General features: G+C 47.3%; 1 protein-coding gene across 2 annotated transcripts in view; it reads right to left on the bottom strand.

The window, feature by feature from the left end:
- The window catches only part of CSPP1 (centrosome and spindle pole associated protein 1), a 976,424-nt gene that overhangs the window by 68,566 nt on the left and 885,123 nt on the right, over window positions 1-22,735 (bottom strand). For both annotated transcript variants that reach the window (XM_069220290.1, XM_069220291.1), the window contains one exon: window positions 9,893-9,956. In XM_069220290.1, the coding sequence (XP_069076391.1) occupies window positions 9,893-9,956 (64 nt within the window). The remainder of the gene's footprint in view (window positions 1-9,892; window positions 9,957-22,735) is intronic.

The raw sequence follows: 22,735 nt of genomic DNA, 5'->3' as shown, positions 1-22,735 counted from the left end.
CGGATGTCGTGCCAAAACAAAAAGATGTGACAGCAGAGGTGACCTCTGGCAAAGTTTGAACAGCGAGCTGAGGATGCAGAGGGTAGAAACAGGAGGAACAATGTGCGCATGGTGGGCCTCCCCGAGGGGGCCGAGGGGACGAACATGGTGGAATTCCTGGAGAAATGGCTAAGCACGGTTGTCGCGCCGGGGTGCCTGACCCCCTTCTACTCACTGGAGCGAGCGCATCGTGTGCCGTCTAGACAACTGGCTCCTGGTAGGCCCCCGCGGGCTGTAATTGCTAAACTCCTGCATTATAGAGACAGAGACATCCTCTTACAGAAAGCCAGGGAAACGGGCCCATTTAAGGTAGCCAATGGTGAAGTGACACTGTTCCCTGACTTCACTTTGGAAGTCCAGAACAAGCACGCCTCTTTCCTGGCGATTAAAAGAGCCTTGCGAGATGAGGGGATACAGTACTCGCTGCTCTATCCAGCAAGACTACGAGTGGTTGCGGAGGGAAAGACCACGTTCTTCCAGACCCCAGAGGAAGCATGGGAATGGCTCGAGAGGCATGGGACACAGTCGGCGCGGCCTATGCACGAAAACCATGGTGCGGGTGGGACCCGCCGGGTCCCGAGGGGGAAGAGGCCCTGAGATCGCCCACGACTGACGCCAACGCGGACACAGAGGGAAACTGGCAAGAGGGAGGCCCTGGAGGCGGCGGCCAAGGTGGGTGGAGAAGCATCGCCCCGGGAGGGTTCTGAAGAAGAATCGGATGACACAGTGGTGTCCTCACCCGATGGCTCTGGGGGCTCGACTTACACGCCGAGGGTGACCCCGCAAACCGCTGATGAACTTGCATAGTTTGAACCCACACTGGCGCCGAGCGGCAAGACAAACTGAGTGGAAGAATGGCCCCTCCGGACCTGGCCACCCCCCCTGACTTGTCTCTCGCCTGTCAGATTTGGCTGGCAAGTATTGCAGTGATGTGTTTGAACAAGTTGCAGTGTTGCATAATTTGTTGGGCAGCCTACAGTTCCGGAGGAGCCCTGGGGATGGGGAGCTGGGGTTTGCAGTTACGAGTTACATCGGCTATATGTGTGAAATGGATCGACCACAATGAAGGTACGAGCTTGCGTGGGTCAGTCAGGGTCCCGGGCGCGCCGAGCTTACACACAACAGGCTTTAAGAATGAGATGGCAGACCACAATATCATAACCTGGAATGTCAGGGGGATGGGTACTCCAGCCAAGAGACATAGAATTCTTTCATTCCTAAAGAGAAGAGGGGTGCAGATAGCTATGTTACAAGAGACCCATCTGGCACCAGGAGAGGGAGAAAAGCTAAGACGGAGATGGAGGGGACAGGTGTTTGCCACAGAATATTCAGCTTATGCAAGAGGCGTTCTGATTTGGATTAGGGCAGGGGTCCCCCTGGCGATTGATTCCTCCAACATAGATAAAGAGGGAAGGTTTGTCATACTGGAGGGGAAATTACAAGGGCGCCCGTTGATTCTGAGTTGCATATACGCCCCCAATCAGGACCAAACCTCATTTATGATGGGCCTATCTAGACACCTTACTCGTCAACACATAGGGGAAGTACTAATAGGAGGAGACTTTAACGCAGTGCTTGACATAGACATGGACAGGTCCACCCCCCCCCCCCACTGCAGGGGGCAACATCAACCAAGACAGCACAAAAACTAGTTGAGTGGCTAGGCACCTGGGGACTGGTGGATGTCTGGCGGCTGCGACACCCGACTATCAGGGACTACTCGTTTTACTCGGGCCTCCACCAGGTGCACACTAGAATCGACAGGATGGTCTGCACTGCGGGATTGGCTCGAGGTGTGACCCACTCTGAATACCTTGCTCGCACAATATCGGATCATAATCCTCTATTACTGACATTGAGGGTATCGCAGGACAGACCCCCCATACCATCATGGAAAATGACCCCTGCGGTGCTAGAGGACCAGGCATATAGGGAGGAGTTGCGATGTTACCTAACAGAACACATAGAAACTAATAAGGGATCCACCTCTATCAGAGCCATAGAATGGGAGACACTCAAAGTGGTGACGAGGGGTTACTGTCTTGGGCAGTCCGTGGGGGTAAGACGCACACTAGAGAGAGAACTAAACGCACTGGAGAAGGTCATTCACGAGGGGGAGGTGAGACAGGGCCCTGCAGCGCAAGTAGATGAAGAGTATGACACAGAGAGCACTCCCAAGTCGAAGAGCGGCTTAGATGCCATAGCATGCAAAGATACCTGACATCCCTACAGTCGGAAGAGGGGAGATCAGGTAAACTCCTGGCATGGCTGGTACGCCCGAACAGGGACAGCGACCCTATCACAAGCGTATTGGACAGAGGGGGAACACGCAGACTCAGCCCAGGCTCCATTAATGACGCATTCAGAGATTATTACACGCACTTGTACAGGAAGCCTACCGACTTGGGGACGGGAACTCTTGACAATTTCCTGACCCAGATCCCCCTACCGGTACTGAACTTAGAAGATAGGGTCAGTATAGGAGGGCCAGTGACCACGGAAGAGATAAACGAAGCAATAGCGCAACTGGCCTCTGGGAAGACCCCTGGCACAGACGGTCTTCCTATGGACTTTTATAAAAAGTATAAGTCCTTACTGGTCCCCAGATTGATGGAGATGTATATGGAGGCGGCACAGAGTGGAGAACTGCCACGCACACTACGTGAGGCATTGGTAGTGCAACTCCCCAAAACAAATAGCAAGGAGGCATCAGTAGCTGACTTCCGCCCACTATCAATGTTAAATAGCGACTTTAAAATCCTCAGCAAGATTATGGCCAACCGGCTATTACCCCACATGCCCACTCTGATACATGATGACCAGAACGGTTTCATTCCTAGTCGCAGCACCTCCCTGAATCTCAGACGAATTTTCTCTATCTTACATATGCCCGACGAATTGAAGCCACCAACTGGGACCCTACTGGCGGTGGACTTCGAGAAGGCCTTCGATTCGATCAGATGGGACTACCTGAGGGCGGCAATGTTAAAAATGGGCCTGGGGGAGTGCTGGGTCAGATGGGTGGACCTGTTATACTCATCCCCACTAGCAAGGGTCAGGACGGGTAGGACAATCTCCAGTGCATACCCGGTGCACCGGGGAACCAGACAGGGGTGCCCCCTATCCCCATTGTTGTTCGCCCTGGCGACAGAACCCCTAGCGGCCTGGGTACGTAGTGATGGAGCGGGCAGGGGGGATTGAGTGGGGACCAACTGAGCACATTATCTCGCTATATGCAGATGATATATTGATCTATCTCAGAGATGGAGCGAGAGGTCTCCCTTGGGCCCTGGAGGTCCTAGAGGACTTCGGAGAGGTATCAGGATTACGACTTAACCATGGCAAAACATATGTGTTTCCCTTGACGCCTGGTTATAGACGCCCGCAGTGTGCCCAATGGACTTGAAATGGGCCCCACGGACCTTCAGGTACCTGGGGATTCAAATTTTCCACGAACTGGGAGACCTAAGAGAGGGTAACCTTGGTAAAGCGCTCCGATCCCTGCGGTCCTCAGTGGGGTTTTGGCGCTCTCTGAAACTGCCAGTGATGGCCAGAGTGGCACTGTCCAAGATGATCATGCTTCCCCGACTTCTCTACTATTTTGCCAATTTGCCACTGCTGATCCCCCAGGCATGATTCCGCAACCTGAATGCGTTGCTCAGAGAACTAATATGGGACGATGGACGCAGATGAACTACACTCATGACTATCTGTAGACCACCCCATACGGGAGGACTGGGAGCCCCTGACTTTGAGGCATACTACCTGGCATCCTAACTACAGTGGGTATCCGGTTGGCTGGCGGGTAGGGGCCAACTGGATTTATGTACTGCCCAAGGAGTAACAGACACGACATGGATGGCAAACAGGAAAATAACCCCCCCCCCCCCCCCCGGAATAATATAATGATAAAAGTTGCAATGGCATGCTGGAAAAGATGCACGAAAAGGGTGGGAGTGGGCCCTCCATATTCTCCAGCTTTACCACTGTCGGTGCTTGCCCTGGAATCTGGGGGGAGGGGACCGGGAAATATGGGACGTGGCCCTTGGTCGACAGCTGGAATAGAAATAGCGGGCGGGCTCTTCAAGGAGGGTGTAATGAGGGGATTTGCTGAACTAACGGAAGAGGGTGTTCTCCAGGGTCAATTTCCACTCTATGGGAAGCTAGTACACACTCTTAAAGTTCACTGGGACACAGTGAATGCGGAACCCGCTACTCACGGGGTCCTGCACTTATTGTTGACATTAGGGGAGGAACCACATCTGATCGCCAAAATATACCGGGCCCAAGTTGAGGCAGCCTTAGACCCTTTACAGTCTTTGAGAGGTCGGTGGGAGAACACGATTGGGCGGGAACTGTCTGACTCAGAGTGGAACAGAGTACTGGCCTACCCCCGGGTGATCTCACGTAACACGCGGTTAAGATACATCCAATACAATTATCTACACAGGACGTATCTCACACCCCACAGACTGTTCCGTATATACGGGGGGCCCTGGGACATGCCCGAGATGCGGAGGAGGAGAGGCGGATTTTGACCACATGGTTTGGAGATGTCCAGTGATCCAATCTGGTTGGAGGGAAATATTGCCCATCCTATCTGAACTATTTGGGTCTGAGTTGAGACTTACCCCTGAGCTGTGCTTACTGGGCCTCAGACCAGCTGCGCTATGCGGAAAGGTGAAGGGACGCTTCCTGGACCTATCGCTGACCCTTTACAAGAGACTAATCTCGAGGGGCTGGAAGGCTGCAGGCCACCCTATGCTAATTGATTGGAAAAGGGATATTTCAGCACGGTCCAGAGCTGAACTACAGGTCCTAAAAGCAGAAGAAGCCAGGGATACCCGCCGGGTTCCCATTGCCCCGGGATGGGAAGACTTAATGACGAGTTGGGATGGTCTAATCAAGAGACTGGCAAACCCAGTAGGTGCAACAGGCGAAATCTAACCCACACTGGGAAAAGAACCGAGTGGGAAAAATACATAAACAGACGCCCAGAACTGGTCCAAATCACAAATAGATCACACCGGGAGTAGGGATACGAAGACAATTGGCCCGCTGACTCCCACTCCACCATTAGAAGCAGCGATAGGCATGAGTGACCTGCCGTCCCCGCTGCGTGCTGGTGCGACCTGGGTTGGCCCCCCCTCCTTCCCAAAAGTTGATACGCTATTGTACCTTAAATACTAACAACTACAAAATCCACACACACAAAGCCGTAAAGTTGACCTCTTGGGGTCTTTATCTCCCTTCCTCCTTCCCCTACTTTCAATCATCCCAACATCAACGTCCTTTTAAGTTTTATACCCCCCTCTTTTTTTCTCTTCCTTCCTTTCCTCCCTCTCCTATTTTCTCCCTATCCTTGTCTTTTCACCTTTCACACCCCCACCTCCCTCCCAAGTTATAAGTATGAAGGGACTTAAGTTTAATATTTGATTATTAGTTCTACAAAAATAGTGAAATGAAACAAGAGACGCACCATAACATGTAAAAGAGCACAATTTATTAAAACAAGAAGCAAAAATGTCAACAGCATCAAAGCAACAAACAATGAGCAAAAAGAAATGTATATCATAAAAGCGAAATGTTAAAAAAGCATGTGTAAAACAACAAAATGTTAATAAAAATACATTTAAAAAAAAAAGAAAAAAAACTTGGGAGACGGTAGACCCTTGCTGCTGTCACTGGAAGGGAACCCCTGTGCACCGCAACTGTTGCTCTTGTCAAGGCTTGTTGGCTCTTCCTCCAGGAAGAACTTTGAGCTCCAAGAAGCCCCTGCCTTCCGCACTCTGCAACTCCAAATTCAGCACCCCCATCTGCAGCTGCTTCGACGTGGGACTCCTGTTTGTTGTGCTGCTGATGCCTCCTTGCAACTCCCGGTGCCTACTGCCAATGGGTCACTCGTGGGGGCTCCTTCAACTCCAGCTGGCTTTCCTTCTTGCTGAAGGCCTGTCCTGACTCCCCACCAAGCATCGAGTCACTAAGACTTCCTTGCCACAGTGATTTGCCAAAGCTTAATCTCCAAACAAGCATACACAGCAGGCTCATAAAGGACGCACCTATCCCTGTGTGTTCCCAAGTAGGCAAAACATTGTATATTGAATTGTTCCCTGTGTGCACCTCAACCACAACACCTGCTGCTAAGGTGTAAGCCTTTTTTTAAAAAAAAGGGGAAAAAACATACAAAAAATACTATGGTGGTGCACCACTTATCCAAGTAGTAAAAGTACAGCAATGTCCAGTCTTTTGTATGTGATAAAGATGTGATGAATCTTTTCTTTATTTTCTTCCAATGGTTCTAAAAAAAAACATAGAATTTGTGGTAATAACAGCCAACACGTTTCATCCGTCCACATAGGACTTCTTCAGGGCTAATTTGTTTTCTGACCGGTTGCTTGTTTATCTAAGTTGTCATAACCTTGAAATCTGTCATGGCATATCTTGTAATGGCTTCAGAGTCATCATTATGTAAAAGTAAAAGACTTTCTATATACCGCGCTGCCATATACACGCGGACACCCGTGAAATTCGGCTACCGCAATAATAATGATGACTTTTACTACTTGGATAAGTGGTGCACTACCATAGTATTTTTTGCATTTGCCAAGGCTTGTTGGTGGTCCAACCAGTCACTGACCCTCCTGCAACCCGGAGACTGATGTGGGACAGCTTGTGGGTGAGGTAAGGCTAAGTCAGATGAAGAGCCAGACTCAAAAGTCGACGTCGGAGTGGCCATGGGAGATTGAGTCGGAGACACTTTACCTTCATCTCCCCATGGTCTCTGCTTCAGAAACCCTGATTTCGGACACTCATCACTTGAAGAACAGAGTCTGGAACTGTGACATTGTTTCTTCTTGTGCTCTCTTTTTGATGACCTCGAGGAATATGGGGTGGGTGTGGGTGTGGGGTGAAGTGGGTGGGCAGTCTGCAACTTTGAATGAGGTCGAGACTTCCGACGGCCTGTCTTTTCCCGCTTTGCCTTGGCCACAAAGAGCTTTGCCTCCCTCTCTTTTAACACCTTGGGGTCAATTTTTTGACACGACGAACAAGTCTCAACATCATGGCGTGAACTCAAACACCAAAGGCAATCTTGGTGAGGGTCAGTAATTTGCATCTGACCCTCACATTTCTTACTCGGCTTAAATCCCAACTTCCTTGGAGGAGACATTTTTCCATCAGCAACAAAGTTGCAACACCAGAGAAAAACTACTGAAGGAAATCCGAACTATACCACAGAGCTACATGCAAACCATTACGCGTCGAAGGCGTGGAAAAAAACTAAACTGACATCAGCACGCAGATGAGGGCTTCTCATGGCTCCGATGACGTCACACAGAGTTGCGTGCAGAGCTGTGGCACTGACGTCCTCATCAACGTTGAGAGCTGTGAAGAAACGTTTTTGTGGAATGCTGGCGCACTGGGATATTCAAAAGGCGAGGAGTCCAAAGGTATATGTATCCATCAGAAGTAGTAAGCTTATTTGAAACGTGATGCCCTTTAATACCATAATGTGTGGTAATAGCCATGCCTATCAAGGTAAAACGAGCTTAGAAAATCTTTCAAAGTCCTAAGGCAGTGACTGAGGATTCATTACACCTATTTATGTGTTTCTTGATGTGTCCTGCTTAGTTGGTAAACAAATTCAATGCCCACTCCGGAATATGTTTTGCTAGGAGAAAGACTTAATGCCCCAATGCCATATTGTTTGTGCTAAGGTTAACAGGCTGGGCAAGTGTTAGCCCCTTCTTTCTGCATGTAGAATATTGTAATCATATTGTCTGTCCAGTTGTACACTGTTTTACTGCAAATTACTGGGGAATACACACCATGTCTTTTTAATCTTCTCCTGCATCATGTTTACCTTTGGACTAAATAGATGTTCCCCATTAAAGGGGATATTTAGCAAATATTGTTGGGAGCAGCGGCTCATCAGGGTTGCAGGGGGCGGGGCAGGATGGTGCATGCACACAGGGGAGGGGGTGGAGTGCGGGGTGGAGTGCAGGGCGTAAAGAAATCTGAATTAAAAAACATAAATAAGATATACTTAGCTGTGCGCCGCTTCTCGTCCAACCGCTCCTCTCTTCTGTCCTGCAGGCAGACACAGGCTCCCAGTCAGGATTGGCTGGGACTGCCCTGTCAGGGTGCTCCCAAGCAGACTGGGAGCCTGTGCAGGCTCTCGCCAGCCCGGCAACATGGCTTATTGTCCTTTCCTTGTGAAAGGTTTGCAGCTTCTGGAGTGGGTCGGGGGTGGGGTGTTACACTCCTCCGCCCACAGAGAGGAGCCGCCACTGATTGTTGGAACTCAGGACACAAGCCAGAGATTCTGAGCCAGGCATGTCTTTGGAGTGAGACACTAGTGTTGGTCTCTCTGGATCCGTTATCAGCCACATCCAGTGTGCATCAGATATTAGCTTTGAAAATGAATTTTCCTGTCTTAAACCAACCCTTTGCATTTTTTGCAGTATGCCTCTCGTCAGTGTTTCACCAGTTGTTCCATCTCTACCTTGTGGTATTGGTCACATCTGGATAACATGCCCACTCAATTGTGGTTGCACCACTATGTGGCTGCACTAAGTGCTGCTCCCTTGCAGCTGTACCAGTCTTTCTACTTTCCTTGTTGGGTGATGGCGTATCCCTTTGCATATATATTACCTGTTAAAGGATGAATGTAGAGCCTTCTCTGCCTAACATCTGGTTGTTCAGTTCCTGTAATCGTGTTGGCTTGCTAGATTTCAAAGCTGCCAGCGAAGCATGTTTTAAAGCTGAATTCAGAATCAAACTCTGTTCCAAAAAAGCATTCTCAGTGCCAAGGAGGTTCTCTGCATCAAGGCTCTGCTGACCTGTGCCTGGGTTTCTCTGGAACCAAAGCTGGTTTTCGAGGCTGAGTGGTATTGGGTACAGTGGTCAGTGCAGACTGTTGAGGCCTTTCAGCAAAATCTCAGGGCTCAAAGTCCAGCTAGCTTGAGGCTGATGCGTATGCCAGAGTCAAAACTCTGGTCGATGCTGAACCCCAAAGGGATGATAATCGGATGTCAAGCTGCTTAGGCGTAGTCTTTGGCCTGGGTTGGGATTCACTAAGGGCTCTAGAGAAGGCTGGTCACCAAATTCGGTTTCCTCTGAGGAGACATTCTGATCTCTGATCACCATGGCCTCCTGGGATATCAGATGGGCTCCCATCTCTCTGACAGAGTTTGTCCCTTTGAAGTTCTCAATGCAAGGCTCTCTTGATGTTTTGGGAGTGCTTTAGTGCTACCTTTTGTGCACATCAACTGTCACTGTTGAAACAGGTGGTTTTCTTGTTTTGAAGGCCTGGCAGAAAGGAGACCGCGATTCCTGTGTACATCAACATTAAAGACACTCTCCTGGTTTGAACAGGGGAACTTGCAGTTAGATTTAGGGTAAAAACTTGAAGAGTGTGCTGTCCATAACTGCACAGTGTCTCATTGGAGGCAATTCCAATGACTGGAGTCGAATGACTGCTCTTCTGTAGCTCAACGGTCCAGGAGTTTAGATAAGCATGCCTTACTCCAACAGTGGAAAAAGTGGTTTCTTTGTCTTAGGGTATTGTGAGTTTCGGAGAGGGCTTACAAGTCATTTTGAACCACTTGAAGAAAAACAAATTGCAACGTCCATCACTAGATGGCAGGAATGTGCAAAGCGTGTTATGTACAGCTACACATGTTGTAAACATATATTTTAATTATTTGTCTTTCAGAATCTATATCCACTGACATTCATACATTTACTTATTGAAAGATTTTTATGTAATTTTCACATAAATATATATTAATATTTGTAAAACATGACATTGCACAATATAACCAATGCTAGTACACCAAAGTTGTAAACTCACCAATAAAAGCACTTTCAGATTCCAAAAGAGATGTTTTTAGAAGATCAGCAGGTTGATTGCGCAGCTGCAGGAAGAAAAGATAATCTGATAAAACAATTAATGTTCATTTTGCACTCCACGTGCAGAAACTAATTTTGCAGGTGCTGTTTTAACAGATGTTAATATAGGACAAGTAACTTACTTTCAGTAATGCTCTTACTGGAAGAGATTAACTGCAGATTCCTCACTTTTTGATTAATCCTCCAGGCAGCAGACTAGGTCCAGAGAATCTTCAGCAGTACCTTTGCACACCGGCAGTTTCATGTCATCGTTTTATGTAGGATGTGTTGTGTGTTGTGTGTTGGCCTATATTGGTGCCACTAATGTGCACTGACATCAGTTGCTTTTTGGTCTGTCTGTGCCTGCCGAGCCAAGATGAAATCAATCCTGTCCAGTGTGCAGATCTCTAAAATGGAGTATTATTACACAAGCAAGCGCAGTTCACAGAAAAGGGAGGTGAGAGGGTTGATGAGGCATCTACGATTAGGTAATCGCTACAAAAAAGACAGTTACCAAAGGTTAGTAATTTGTTCTTCTGATAGAGAGTTCTAACCGCAGATTCCTCACAATTTTAGTACGTACCAGCTCAGACCAAAAGGACAGAGTGAGCAAAATTCCCTTCTCGATGGACCTAACTTTCCAGACAGTAGTGCTTCGTAAACATATGAAATGACACCCACTTACCAGCCTGACAAATGTCCAGCACAGGCACACCATATGCTAAAGCAGTGGTAGCACCCTTGGCTGTCATAAAATAAGCATGGAAACCATCAAAGGGGTGCTTTTGGGCAAGTACATAGCAGATCGTAAAGCAGAGTACAATCCAGACTGAGGTGGCCCTTTTATACACAACCTTGCCTTTCTTTGCTCCACTGACTCAGATAAAGAGCTGATCATCCACCCTGTTTTCTCTGGTATAATCATTGTAGAAACTGAGAGCCCTTTTTAGATCCACCCAGTAAAGACTCTCCTCCTCCTTACAGGGGTGAGGCACAGCAAAGAATGTTGGAATGGTAATGTTCTGACCACATGAAAGGGGGTCACTACCTTCAGATAGTAGAAAGTAGTTAGGGGTGGGTTGACAGCCAGAGTCTGCAACTCACTCATTCGCAAGGCCGATGTTATGGCAACAAGAAAAATTGTATTGAGGGTAAGTAGCCAGAGGGAACAACTGTGTAGAGGCTCAAAGAGAACGCACATGAGGAATGTGAGGACTAAACTTAAATTCCCCTGGGGCATACCAAACAGAGAAGGGGAAAACGTATATTGTAAACCTTGGAGGAAACGCACCACATCTGTTGATTTGAATAATGAAGGCTGGTCCGGCAACTATAAAAAAGGTTGAAAGAGCCAACAGGTTACCTTTAACAATGACCAAAGCAAGGATTTTCTGGTGCCAAGAACAACACAAACAACAAAATGTGGACAGTGGCCACAAAATGATCTCAATAGGAGGCATATACAGATTTGGTTGAGGTAAACCTGGATGCTACAATGGCATAAACCACTGCTGCTCACTCCCCAAGCATGGAGGTCTAGAGAGCACAGGTTTGGATGCAGAACTCTGCCCTGTTGCTGAGACAGAAGATCCTCCTGCAAATGCACCCTGATCAGAAAACAGATGCTTGTGTCCAGGAGTTTGGGATACTGTTCTCTCTGTGCCGAATCCAGGGCCACTAGGATGGCTTATTCCCAGTCAGTCCTTATCTTCTTCAAAACTCTGGGAAGAGGAGGTATTAATGGGAAGGCATACAGGAGTCCCGAGTTCCACTGTACTTGGAACGCATCTCTGGGTGAAAGATGTTTTTGAAACGCCAAAGCACAAGAGTGATGACATTGCACATTCTATCTGTGGTAAAAAGATTGAGCCAGAGGGGGCAAAGCTGATGGGGCGAGTGTGTTAGAGGGTGGGGTAGGTTGGGAATGCCCAGGGAGCACACTGTGGCCCTGCTGTCTTTAAAGAGACCAAAGGCCTAATCCACTTTGTCCACAAAAAGACAGTAACCGTCAAATAGCATGTCCATGAGAATCAACCCTCAAAATCCAGTAGAAAGCATCCCAGTATGCCTACGAAGGGCTACACTGGTGCCTACAGCTCCACCAAGTGAATCAGTAGTATCCAGTCAACAATGGATAGAGATTTTGGCTGCATCACAATCATCCTGCATTGCCTGAGAGAGGACAGCATGTCCTCGTCTGAAACCAGGGGAGCACCTAAGCCCCAGAATCCCACAAGACATGGAACAGTGGCCTAGAAGGCAGCTGGCATTGACAAACAGGTTACTTTCCTTTGGTAACGATTTATCTGGTAGAGACATATTCTAGTTGCAGAATCCTTACCTCAGAATTTCCCCCAGGCATGAGTCTGGATCTGGAGATTTTTGTTCAAGCAGTACCTCTGTGCGCCGTCAGGTGGCATCGGTCTCCATTGACAGAGAAGAGAGACAACCTCACAGAGGAGGAGATCGGTTTCCCAAAGCTCTATATTCTCTTGGATTCCCTGTCAGGGGGAGTAATCATGAAAGACTTTGGCAGAACTTTGCTGGTCGAAGCCTGCACAGAGAGGCTCTCAGGAGTAAGGTGTTGGCTGAGGAAGTCTACATTACCTAGAGCAGCACGATGGCGCCTGCCAACCTGGCAATTATCATAGGGGCCTGAACAGAGCTTGGTCCAGGTCCACAAAATCGTGTCTGTAAGTGCCTCATTATAAGGGAAAGGTGACTTAGAACTGCATGGGCAGGTTGAAGCAGGTCTGTCAAAACATTGGTTATTCCTTCCTGGGTAGGAAGCTGGAGATAGAGAATTTCTGTTGGTCTCAGCACAACCATGGTGAAGGAGGTGCTTTCCTCCATTGCAGGGGCCAGAGGCAATACCAGTCCAGTGTCTGGGGAGGTATCCAGACCATTGGCATCCTGAAGGTCCTAATAACAAGTGTCCTCCTGATAAGGCTGTGGAAACTAGTCCACAAGGTCATAGCATTGTCTGAATCCATAGCAAACAACTCATGTAGGACATGGGCAACCTTATGGGCAATGAAATTGAGTCAAAGGGGTCACTAAGCAGCTGCGGTGAAGTTAAAGCAGCTTGCTACCTCTATTGAGGTTGGGCAGGGGAGGTGCTTTCTGAGCCTTAAACAGCACCATGGGCTGGCCGTCATCCAGAGTTAATGGTGTCAGTGTTGGTGAGTTGCATTCCAATGTGGGTTGTGGCCATTGATAGGAAACCAGTGCAGAAATCTGCCTGGGATGAACCGAGGGCCCAAACTGGTGCCAAAGATGAACCCACCAGTGGAAACCCAGTTCAGAGGCATAACAGAGAGCCGGCAACATGCTGAAAAGCCGCAGCATGGCAGTAGGTAATTCTTTGATTTGCATCAGAGTCTACAATGGCCCTGGAAATTCAGGGTTGCAATGGGAGAAGGATCAAAATTGGCTCAGCAGTGGAAAGACTTTGGGAGTGCAACCTACAGGAACGGCGACGTCCTTGCCTCTTCTTGGGAGGTTGAAAATGGAGGGATGGGGCGAGTCCCGCTTGGATTTCTAGTGCCGTTTCTTGCACTTACCTCAGAATGTGGACCTCAACGACGACTTGTCACACGACTGGCCTCCGAAGCAGAACTGGAACCTAGTTCTGGACCTCGACTGGTCTCGGTGTGAGGTTTTGCAGTCGTTCGCCACAAACAACTTTGCTTCCCGATCCTGGGTGGTTTTGGAGTGTATCACACAATCACGGCAGGCCTTGGAGTTGTGTCCGACTACAGGCAAAAAGCGTGTGGGTCAGTCACAGATATTTGTTTGCAACATTTTCCACACAGTTTGAATCCTGTATATTTGTGAGGTGAGTCCCCTGCACATTGTAGAAATGCTGAAAATAAGTCAAAAAGACAGTCTCAAGAGGGGCGAGGAGTAGTGCAGGATCCATGTCTGTTGGTGTAGAAAGAAAGGAACTGATGTCAGGGTGCATGGGATACATCTATAAAGGTCCCTGCACATCACGTCTGGTGAGGAACGATGTTGAAGAGGAGCTGTTGGCGCCACCGGCCAGCCCACAGGAGTACTGCTGAAGATTTTCCAGTTCCATTCTGATGTCTGGAGGAAATATTCAAAAGGTAAGGAATCTGCAGTTAAAAGTCTTGATCACAAACTAAATGGCCTTGCAAGGGCATTTATTTCAATGACTTTGGAAAAAGTACAGAAATTCAGCTCATCTGCCAGGTTTCGCACTGGTACAGGCCACTTGTTAAAAGTCTTATTTTCCAAAAGTATTACAAGCGTCCCAGGGAAGCTATGCATAAAATAGATACATTGGAAAATAGCTGCAGGAGCCCTAAGTTCCAACCTATGTTCTGACATTTCTCATTCTCTGCAATGCTAGGCAAATTGCTTTCTTCTAGATAACTTGGATAGGTCATAGGAAATACTTTTTTAATTGCTAATAACTTTGGCCTTGTTTGATGAATCTTCACAAATTTTCCAAATACGAATATTGATACCTGGAAAAAATATTCTGTCCAAGGTTTACAGTCAGGAAAACATTTCCTTCTCTACGCCTGATGAGAATGCGCAGGCCAATGTTCAGTGTTCAAATATCATAGGAACATAGGACGAGATTTGGAAATGGCATTTGCAGTTTTTGCAATTCGTTTAATTCAGACTGACCTCGACCTTATAAGAGTATGCCAAAATGTGTGTTTCCAATTGAAATACCCACCAGGAGCTTTTGTCAAATGACATGATAAAAAGCCAGATATAAAAAAGATAAAATGGCGGGCCTGGCTAATTCTGTTTTTGGCTTGGTGTAACTCCATTAAGAGTTTTATCTAAAAAAAACATACAAATTATCGAAAGAATTTTGCGATGCATAGTTCAAATTGACTCAAACAATCAGCAAATTCTTTCACAAATCCTCCTAAGTTGGATGCCAAAAATTTTCCTGCAGCTAACGGGTATTTGGTATGGGTCTGCGCTGACTGCTGCAACATGTATCCAAACTCCAGGTTTCTCACTAGCAACAATTCCTGCTCTAAGAACATCTAAGATGCATTTTGACCTAGGCATGAGGGGTGACTATGAATGTGAAAGCTCCAGACCAAACAAGCAACATTTCTAAGTTACACACAGGCGGTATCACTTCCTCCTAATTAAGTAATCATATGCAGCTGTTTAACAGTACGGATTCTAATCAACTTCTTAAATGTTATAGAAACAGTATAGTTAAAAAAACAAAAACACTAGGCTACTTTAAATAAATTATGAGAAATTTAAACCGGGCTATGTTTTCCTCAGAAAATTTTATTTGTATCTACTGTTAGGGCGGATGGGTGAGGGCCAGATGAAGGTCACACGTGCAAAACCATACATTCTTAAGAGGGTCTAATTTCTTTTCACATCACCATTGCTCCTGAGCTGTTAAATACATTATTTTTAGATTCAGGAGTGACATGCTCACTACTCGCACTGGTACATACCACGCTAAAATGCAGTACCAGCGCTATCATGAGAGGGCGAATACTCATTTGCACTGGGGTGTGGCACCACGCAAATAAGGGAATTACTGTATGTCTGCTCTCCTGCGCCATATTATGGTTGTGGGCGCAGAGGTTAACAAGCCCTTTCAAGCTTACAGAAAGTGCGCCACAAAAGGGTTGTGCAATTTCAGTGCGCTTCCTAGCAGCAGCCCGCTGGATGAGAAAAAGGGGGAATCATGGACCCCCAGACAATCCGCCTGCAGGCGGGTACAGTTACTCATTGCAACCACTTTCAAGGGGATCTCTAATCCACCTTGAGAGTGCAAGCGGAAGGCCTCTGCACTGATAAACACGGAGCACCTTTTAACCTGCTGTTCTGTATCTCACTGGAATGTTCTGCTCCCAGGGCACCGCGAGTTCACGGCTGCGCTGGAGACAAGCTCGTTCTTGATAATAGGACGATAACAGGGGTTTAAAGGTGCGCCACGGCGTAGACAAGGAAGATGCGCCCCTTAACTAATACAGGCCCGGCAGTAATGCAAGGACTGGAGCAGGGAGAAAGCGACTGAGGCGGAATTGACAAAAATGTCTAAGCTGGAGCTGTAAGCAGCTCTAATGTAGGGTACCCTGCCAAGGGCTGTCACACTTTGAAGGCAGTACAAAATCGGGCAAAGTCAAATCAATAATACCCGGGGAAGGAGTGGCGGAAGCCCAAAACAGATGCATTTTAAGACTTGAAAAACACGGAGCAAGGCATATATGATATCAAATTCTACTCTGCTGGTGGGCGGACAGCGCGTGCAAGATTCCCTTTAACTGGGAAAGCATGTGATGGTGGACAGAAAACTGTATAAACATCCAACGTAACAGAGGTACACCCTACCTGAAAACACACAGAGCAACAGAACACAATAGATAGAACTTCTAATATCCATCTAACGTGGTCAATAAAGGCCAGTGCTTTAAATGGAAAAATAGAAGTGCAGGTACTCTGTAGTAGAGTACCTGCTTGTTTCTGAGAAGTGCCGGTACTCTCCAATTAAAAGTATTACGTTTTTCTTGAGATAAGTCGGTACTCTCCCTCTCAAAATAAAAAAGTGCCGGTACTCAGTACCGGAGAGTACCGGCCCATTTAAAGCACTGATAAAGGCAATAGATTGTTATCATGGGTCCCACAACATTACCCACTACTTTCAACTTCCGGATCGTCATGATACAATGGTCAAATGACTCACACAACAGCCAACCAATGTGGCCAGTGTACCGGCCACATCTATCAAACAAAGGGCTCACAAATGAATGATTTAACACAACAGATCGAAAGTTTAGGAACCACACATACAACAAAAATGATAGAGCTTCAGAAGCCAAATCAGTCTTTGATCTGAGAGGAAAACCTCAAAATCGTTTGGATAGTCACATCTGGGCAACTGAAAGCACAACAATCACATACTAATAGCTGACTATGCACTGCACAACGGTCAATAAAATAATATACCAACATAAGTGGAGTACAATATTAACTAGGATGAGAACGCAACAAGATTTCGCATTTTAAGTTACAAAGTTAAAGGCAAAGTGTGCTTTTAAGTACGGCTCAAGAGTCATCATCACACACAGAATCAACAAAAGAACAATTATTCATTGCTTTGATGTCAAAGTAGTGGAAACCCGGGCTATGAAGCCAGTGCTTAGGCTGTGGACATGAATTTCCATAACAAAATCTTGGGGGCATGCCCAAGATGGAGACTGGATCGGACCCTTGTTGAAGAGCTCGGTATGAAGGCCCAATGAATCCTGCTCAATCCGGCATGTAATCATGTGATCATGAAGTGGCAGTGAACCTCGTGGCCTAGGAGTAACACCCGCATTACAATGACAAGTGGGAGCTGCCTAAATCCGACATCCGACTTTAGGAGCCCAGAGAGATGACCCCATGGTGAAGGCTGCGCCGGAGACTGTGGCAGGTGAAGCGGTCCCGGAGGGTTGAAGGAGCAGGCAGGTTTCAGGGCCTTGCGGGCGGAGTGGGCTGGTGGGACACCCTGGGATGTCCCCTGCTGTGGCCCAGTGGGGATCGGCCGCTTGGTGGAGGCCGCACTGGAAGCTGTGGTGGGTGGAGCAGACCACATACCCAGAAGGGAGAAATTCTATTTAAGGCCCGGAGGCTTCAGGTTATGCTTCTCTTTCTATGCTTTATTACTCATAGCAGCCAATCAAAAGAGAGTACCACAAATCATATCCCAACATTCAATGTATTACGTCATAATCATAGAGACTGTACATGTAAATAAGCCAACGAGGATAATGAACTTCCTCTTTCTTTGTTGCTGCCGCAGCCAGTTAAGTGCTTTCCCTCTTTACTATATTTACAAGGCTTTGCGATTTTACGCGCGTTCGGCGTTTCTTTCTGGCACCTCATTGTGGAGTGGGAGCTTTCTACGAGGCTTGGCCCGTAGATCATTTCGGTCCTTTGGGACCCAGAGTACCGGCTGAATTTTACTCGCGTGCATGCACGCACACGAGGGCGCGTGACCGTTCCTGCCCGTTTCCGCCCATTACCTTTCCTTTCAAAGGTTTTGGCGGTTTTACGAGCAGAACGATCGCGCGCTAGAGGCATTCTGCCTCTCCCTCGTTCTCCTGTGCAGCGTTTGAAGCCCTGAGCCGTGTACTCGCCCTAATCCCTTCAAGATATTTGAGCTCCCTGACGCCCTGGGACCATCTGATCAGCCTAGGGGTTGAAAAAATTTGCATAGGCTCTGCCTAGCGTGCTGCAGGCTGCTCCCTCCATGTTTTACATTCATATTGGTGCCCTATAGCCTGCTGGGGTTTCGCACTCCCCCTGACTGTAGTCTTGGACTACCCCTGATTTCAGTTACTCAGACTGACTATTATAATATGGCCCACTCATTTTCATATGAGGAGGAAGAATATTTTGGCGAAGACGCCCCATCTTTTTAAGAAAATTTGGTGGGTGCCCTAGACAATAGCGTTCAGTTATCTGTGAATAAGGCTCTGGCTAAAGCCTTGAGACCCCTTACACAACACTGAGAGCTTTGCTCGCCAGAAGGGATGGTTTCCTCCCATTTCACCTGCCGAAGATGCCCATAAAGACCAACCCTCTACCTTCAAGGGCAAATCTAAACCAAAGAAATGGGCTCATTCAGAACTTTTTGATAAATTAACTGCCTCCATCCAGAACAAACATGGCTATAGCTCTGCCAAGCTACAGGAGGCTCAAGATTCAGACCAGTCATCTGATCAATCCTCCTCAAAGATCTCTTCAGACTCAGAATCCGACTCTACTCGGAGCGAGCACCCTGGCCCTAGTAAGCGGAAGAGGTCTGACAAGGCTAAGAACCCTGCTCCCAAGGCTACCCAAGTTCTTGACTTTAATCCAGAGGACATTGTCCACCCTCGATCCACCAGCTGGACCCCTTCCCCTGAAGTAGCTCTTTACATGCAGGAACACATTAGAGCTAGATTCAACAAGGAAGTCAGGGCAAGACTTCGAGCGGAATGCCCTTGACCGGATCTGGATGGTAAGGTCACTGACACTCGTGATATTGACCCCACTATGGTTAAGTTCATGAAAAATTGGGCAAAGGACCTCAAGAAGGGTCTAGACCGAGCATGGAGATCTTGTCAAGACAAACTTCTTGACCTCGCGGGCCCGCTAGCAAAGATTTTGGAACTGGCATACATATCTAAAGAATCGAACACCCCCATTGACGCTGATATTCTAGTAGGTTGGGCTCAAAAATCTATTTGCCTCCTGGGTAATGCTAACGTTGATCCCCAGCTCAATGAACTGGCATTCTCTAAAGCAGGTCAGGTAGCCCAAGGTCTCCTCTTCGGAGCTCCTTTCATTAAAGATTTATCTAAATTTGCAGCTACCTTTAATTCTATGGACAAGGCACAGTTATCTCTAAAAAAAGGTTTTCAGATAGACTCTTTTTCGGAGGGCCGGACGTATGTGGGGTCGCTCCTCAGGCTGTTCCTACTATCAAGGCCCCAGATGTGAATCCTTCGCCCGTGGCCGGGGGTACTACAGAGACCAACAAGCAGATGCCACCTTCTACCCCTCACGCCCCCGTGAAGGGAGAGCCCGCTTCCGCAAGAAGTTCTATACGGGACAACAAGGATCCTCCCAAGATGCCTCCATTTCAGGTGAGACTCATTCCTTTCTCAGAAGTAATTTGTGGTTGCAGGTTCCAGACATGTCTTTTGGATTGGAAGAAAATAACCGGGGACCCTTGGGTATTAGAGACCATCCAGGGTTTCAAGCTGGAGACCATCCAGGGTTTATCAATCCCCTGTCCAACGTTTTCACCCTCCCCCTCCATTTTTCCCGTCTCGACCAAAAGGAATAAATTCAGAGATTCTTTCTCTTCTCCAAAAAGGAGCTATTTGCCTTTCAGATCCCCACCCAAGAGGGTTCATCAGCCCCATCTTCCTGGTAGACAAGAAGGGCGGCGGTTCAAGATTATTTCTAAATCTCAAGGACTTCAATACCTAGATAGTATACAGGCATTTCAAAATGGAGGAAATCCATCTACTAAGAGCCATTTTACAAGGAGATTGGATGGTTCGTCTAGATTTAAAAGACGCATACCTAAGCATTCCTATTTTTACTCTCCATCAACGTTTTCTTCAATTCTTTTGGATGAACCAATGCTTCGAGTTTCAGGTTCTCCCCTTTGGCCTTTCCTCTGCTCCTTGGTGGTTTACCAAGGTGATGAGACCAGTAGTGGAAGCCCTGCGTGGCCGGGGAGTTCACCTGATTGTCTGTCTCGACGATCTGATAATTATGGCCCAAGATTCGATAGTCCTTCAAGACCACTTGACTTGGACAATCAACCTTCTTCAGAATCTGGGTTTCTTGATCAATCAACCCAAATCTTGCCTCCTTCCCTCTCAACAGATGGAATTCTTGGGATTCCAAATAGACTCTGTGAAAACCTTTTTGATTCTTCCTCCCCAGAAGATTCGTAATATAAAGAAAGAGTTGTGTCGTCTTCTATCCAAGCAGTGAGTGTCCTTGAGGAGCTTAGCCCGGATGGTAGGTCTTTTATCCTCTTCGATTCAGGCCATTTTCCTGGGTCCCCTTCACTACTGGGCCCTGCAGCGTCTCAAGATTTCACACCTTCCGAAGGGCCTTTCTTACTCAGACAAGGTTCCTCTATCGGCGGAGGCTCAATCAGAGATATTGTGGTGGCTGAATCATATGGAAGCCTGGACTGGCTGGGCAATATTCGGCTCCTCGCCGGATGTGATTCTGGGGTCAGACGCCAGCAGATGGGGTTGGGGAGCTCGTTGTGGTTCTCTGACCACGGGAGGTCGTTGGTCGGAGGAGGAACTTCACCTCCACATCAACTGTCTGGAACTACTTGCCGGTTCCTTTGCGATACGAAGTCTGTCGCCCCTGAAGTCGGATTGTTGCATTCTTTTGAGAATGGATAACATATCTGCGGTCAGGTATGTGAACAAACTGGGTAGTACGAGATCTCAGATTCTTGCTCAGATTGCCAAAGAGATTTGGCAATTCTGTCTTCAGCACCTCATCTCAGTGATTGCGGAACACCTTCCGGGAGTGAACAACACAGTGGCAGACTGGAACTCCAGATTCCTGCGGGACGGCAGCAACTGGAGACTCCTCCCAGAGGTGTTTCTTCATCTCCACCAGTTGTGGGGTCCGTTTTCCATAGACCTGTTTGCCTCGAGACTGAACCATCATCTCCCCTTATTTTTCAGTTGGAGACCAAATCCGGAAGCAGTGGTCATGGATGCCTTCCTGCAAGAGTGGTACCTCCATCAGGGATATGCCTTTCCCCCATTCAGCATGATCCCTCGAGTCCTGTCCCAGGTTCGCCGCCAGAGAGTGGTAATCTCCTTGGTGACTCCCCTTTGGAGAGCTCAGGCCTGGTTTCCCCTAGCACTGGAAGTTGTGCGATTTTCCCCTTCTGATTCCACTGCATTACAATCTGTTGCTGGTCCCTCTCGGGAAGCCTCACCCTCTGATTGTGTCGGGCAAGTTACAACTGGTAGCGTGGAACATTTCCGGAGACAATGGCTTATGCCAGGCATTTCTGAACAAGCTTCAAACTTCATCCCTCAGGCTTGGTCATCTGGCACAGATAAACGTTATTCCTCCGCCTGGAAGCGATGGGTTCATTGGTGCGCGGAACGAGATTCAGATCCCTTTAAGGCGGATGTAAATCTAGTAGTTAATTTTCTAGCTTCACTGGCAGCTTCAGACCTAGCTTACAGATCTGTTAATAATTATAGATCTTCTATTTCGGCTGGTCACATTCCAGTCTCAGGTAAACCGATTGGTGAACACTTTGTAGTTTGCAAACTGATGAGAGGTATTCGTCTTGCCAAACCTCCTCTTCCTCGCTACTCGTCTCTTTGGGATGTTAACATAGTTCTGTTGTTTGTTTCCTCTTGGCCCGATAATAGAATTTTGTCACGTAAACAACTTTGGCCAAGCTCGCATTACTTCTGTGTCTTATATCTTGTAAAAGAGTATCGGATGTTAGAGCTCTGGATCTAGCTGGAAGGATGTTTTCTCCTTCTGGAGTTTCCTTTGCTATTTTCAGACGTACTAAGACCAGTACCTCCTCAGTTTCCTATCCTGCCCTTCCTCATAACCCCAAACTTTGTGTAGTTCAGTGCTTAAAAGCTGATGAGGCAGCTACAGAAGAGATCAAGAGAGACCCTGGAGGCCAACTTTTGATTGCTCTTCAAAAGCGTTTCAACCCTGTCTCATCTGCTATGTTAGTGAGATGGATCAGATAGATTCTGGTGGAAGATGGTATTGATGTCTCAATATTTGGAGCTCATTCTGTTCGTGGAGCTATGTCTTGGAAATCTTTCTCCTTGGGAGTTAGGTTAGAAGACATTATGAGAGCAGCGGACTGGTCTGCTGAGTCGACTTTCAAGACCTTCTATTACAAACCCATTTCAGATATAGCATCAGTGGTGGTAAGTCAGCTTTGAACTAGAATAATCTGAAGCCTCCGGTCCTGAAATAGAATAAAACATTTTCTAGCTAACGCGTCAAGAATTTTCAATTCTATTAAGGACATGGAGGTGAGGATTATCCCACCCGGATTACAGGAATAACTATAATTTAAGAGTTGAGTATTTCAATCTTTTCATATTTATTGTCCTGTTTATTGCATTTCTACCCATTGCATTTGTTGGCTATGATATTGATGGCTATGATATTGCTGTAGTCTATGACTGGTTATGTTTCTTTTTGCTTAGGTTTTGACCAGAAACAATGATGTGTTGGACACTCGCTGGATTCTCGAGACGTTTCTCTCCTGGATTCT

Source organism: Pleurodeles waltl, chromosome 2_2, assembly GCF_031143425.1.
Source record: "Pleurodeles waltl isolate 20211129_DDA chromosome 2_2, aPleWal1.hap1.20221129, whole genome shotgun sequence".
In the NCBI taxonomy this organism is placed as follows: Eukaryota; Metazoa; Chordata; class Amphibia; order Caudata; family Salamandridae; genus Pleurodeles; species Pleurodeles waltl.
Note: the sequence above shows the minus strand (reverse complement) of the source record. Positions and strands in the feature narration are given on the sequence as shown.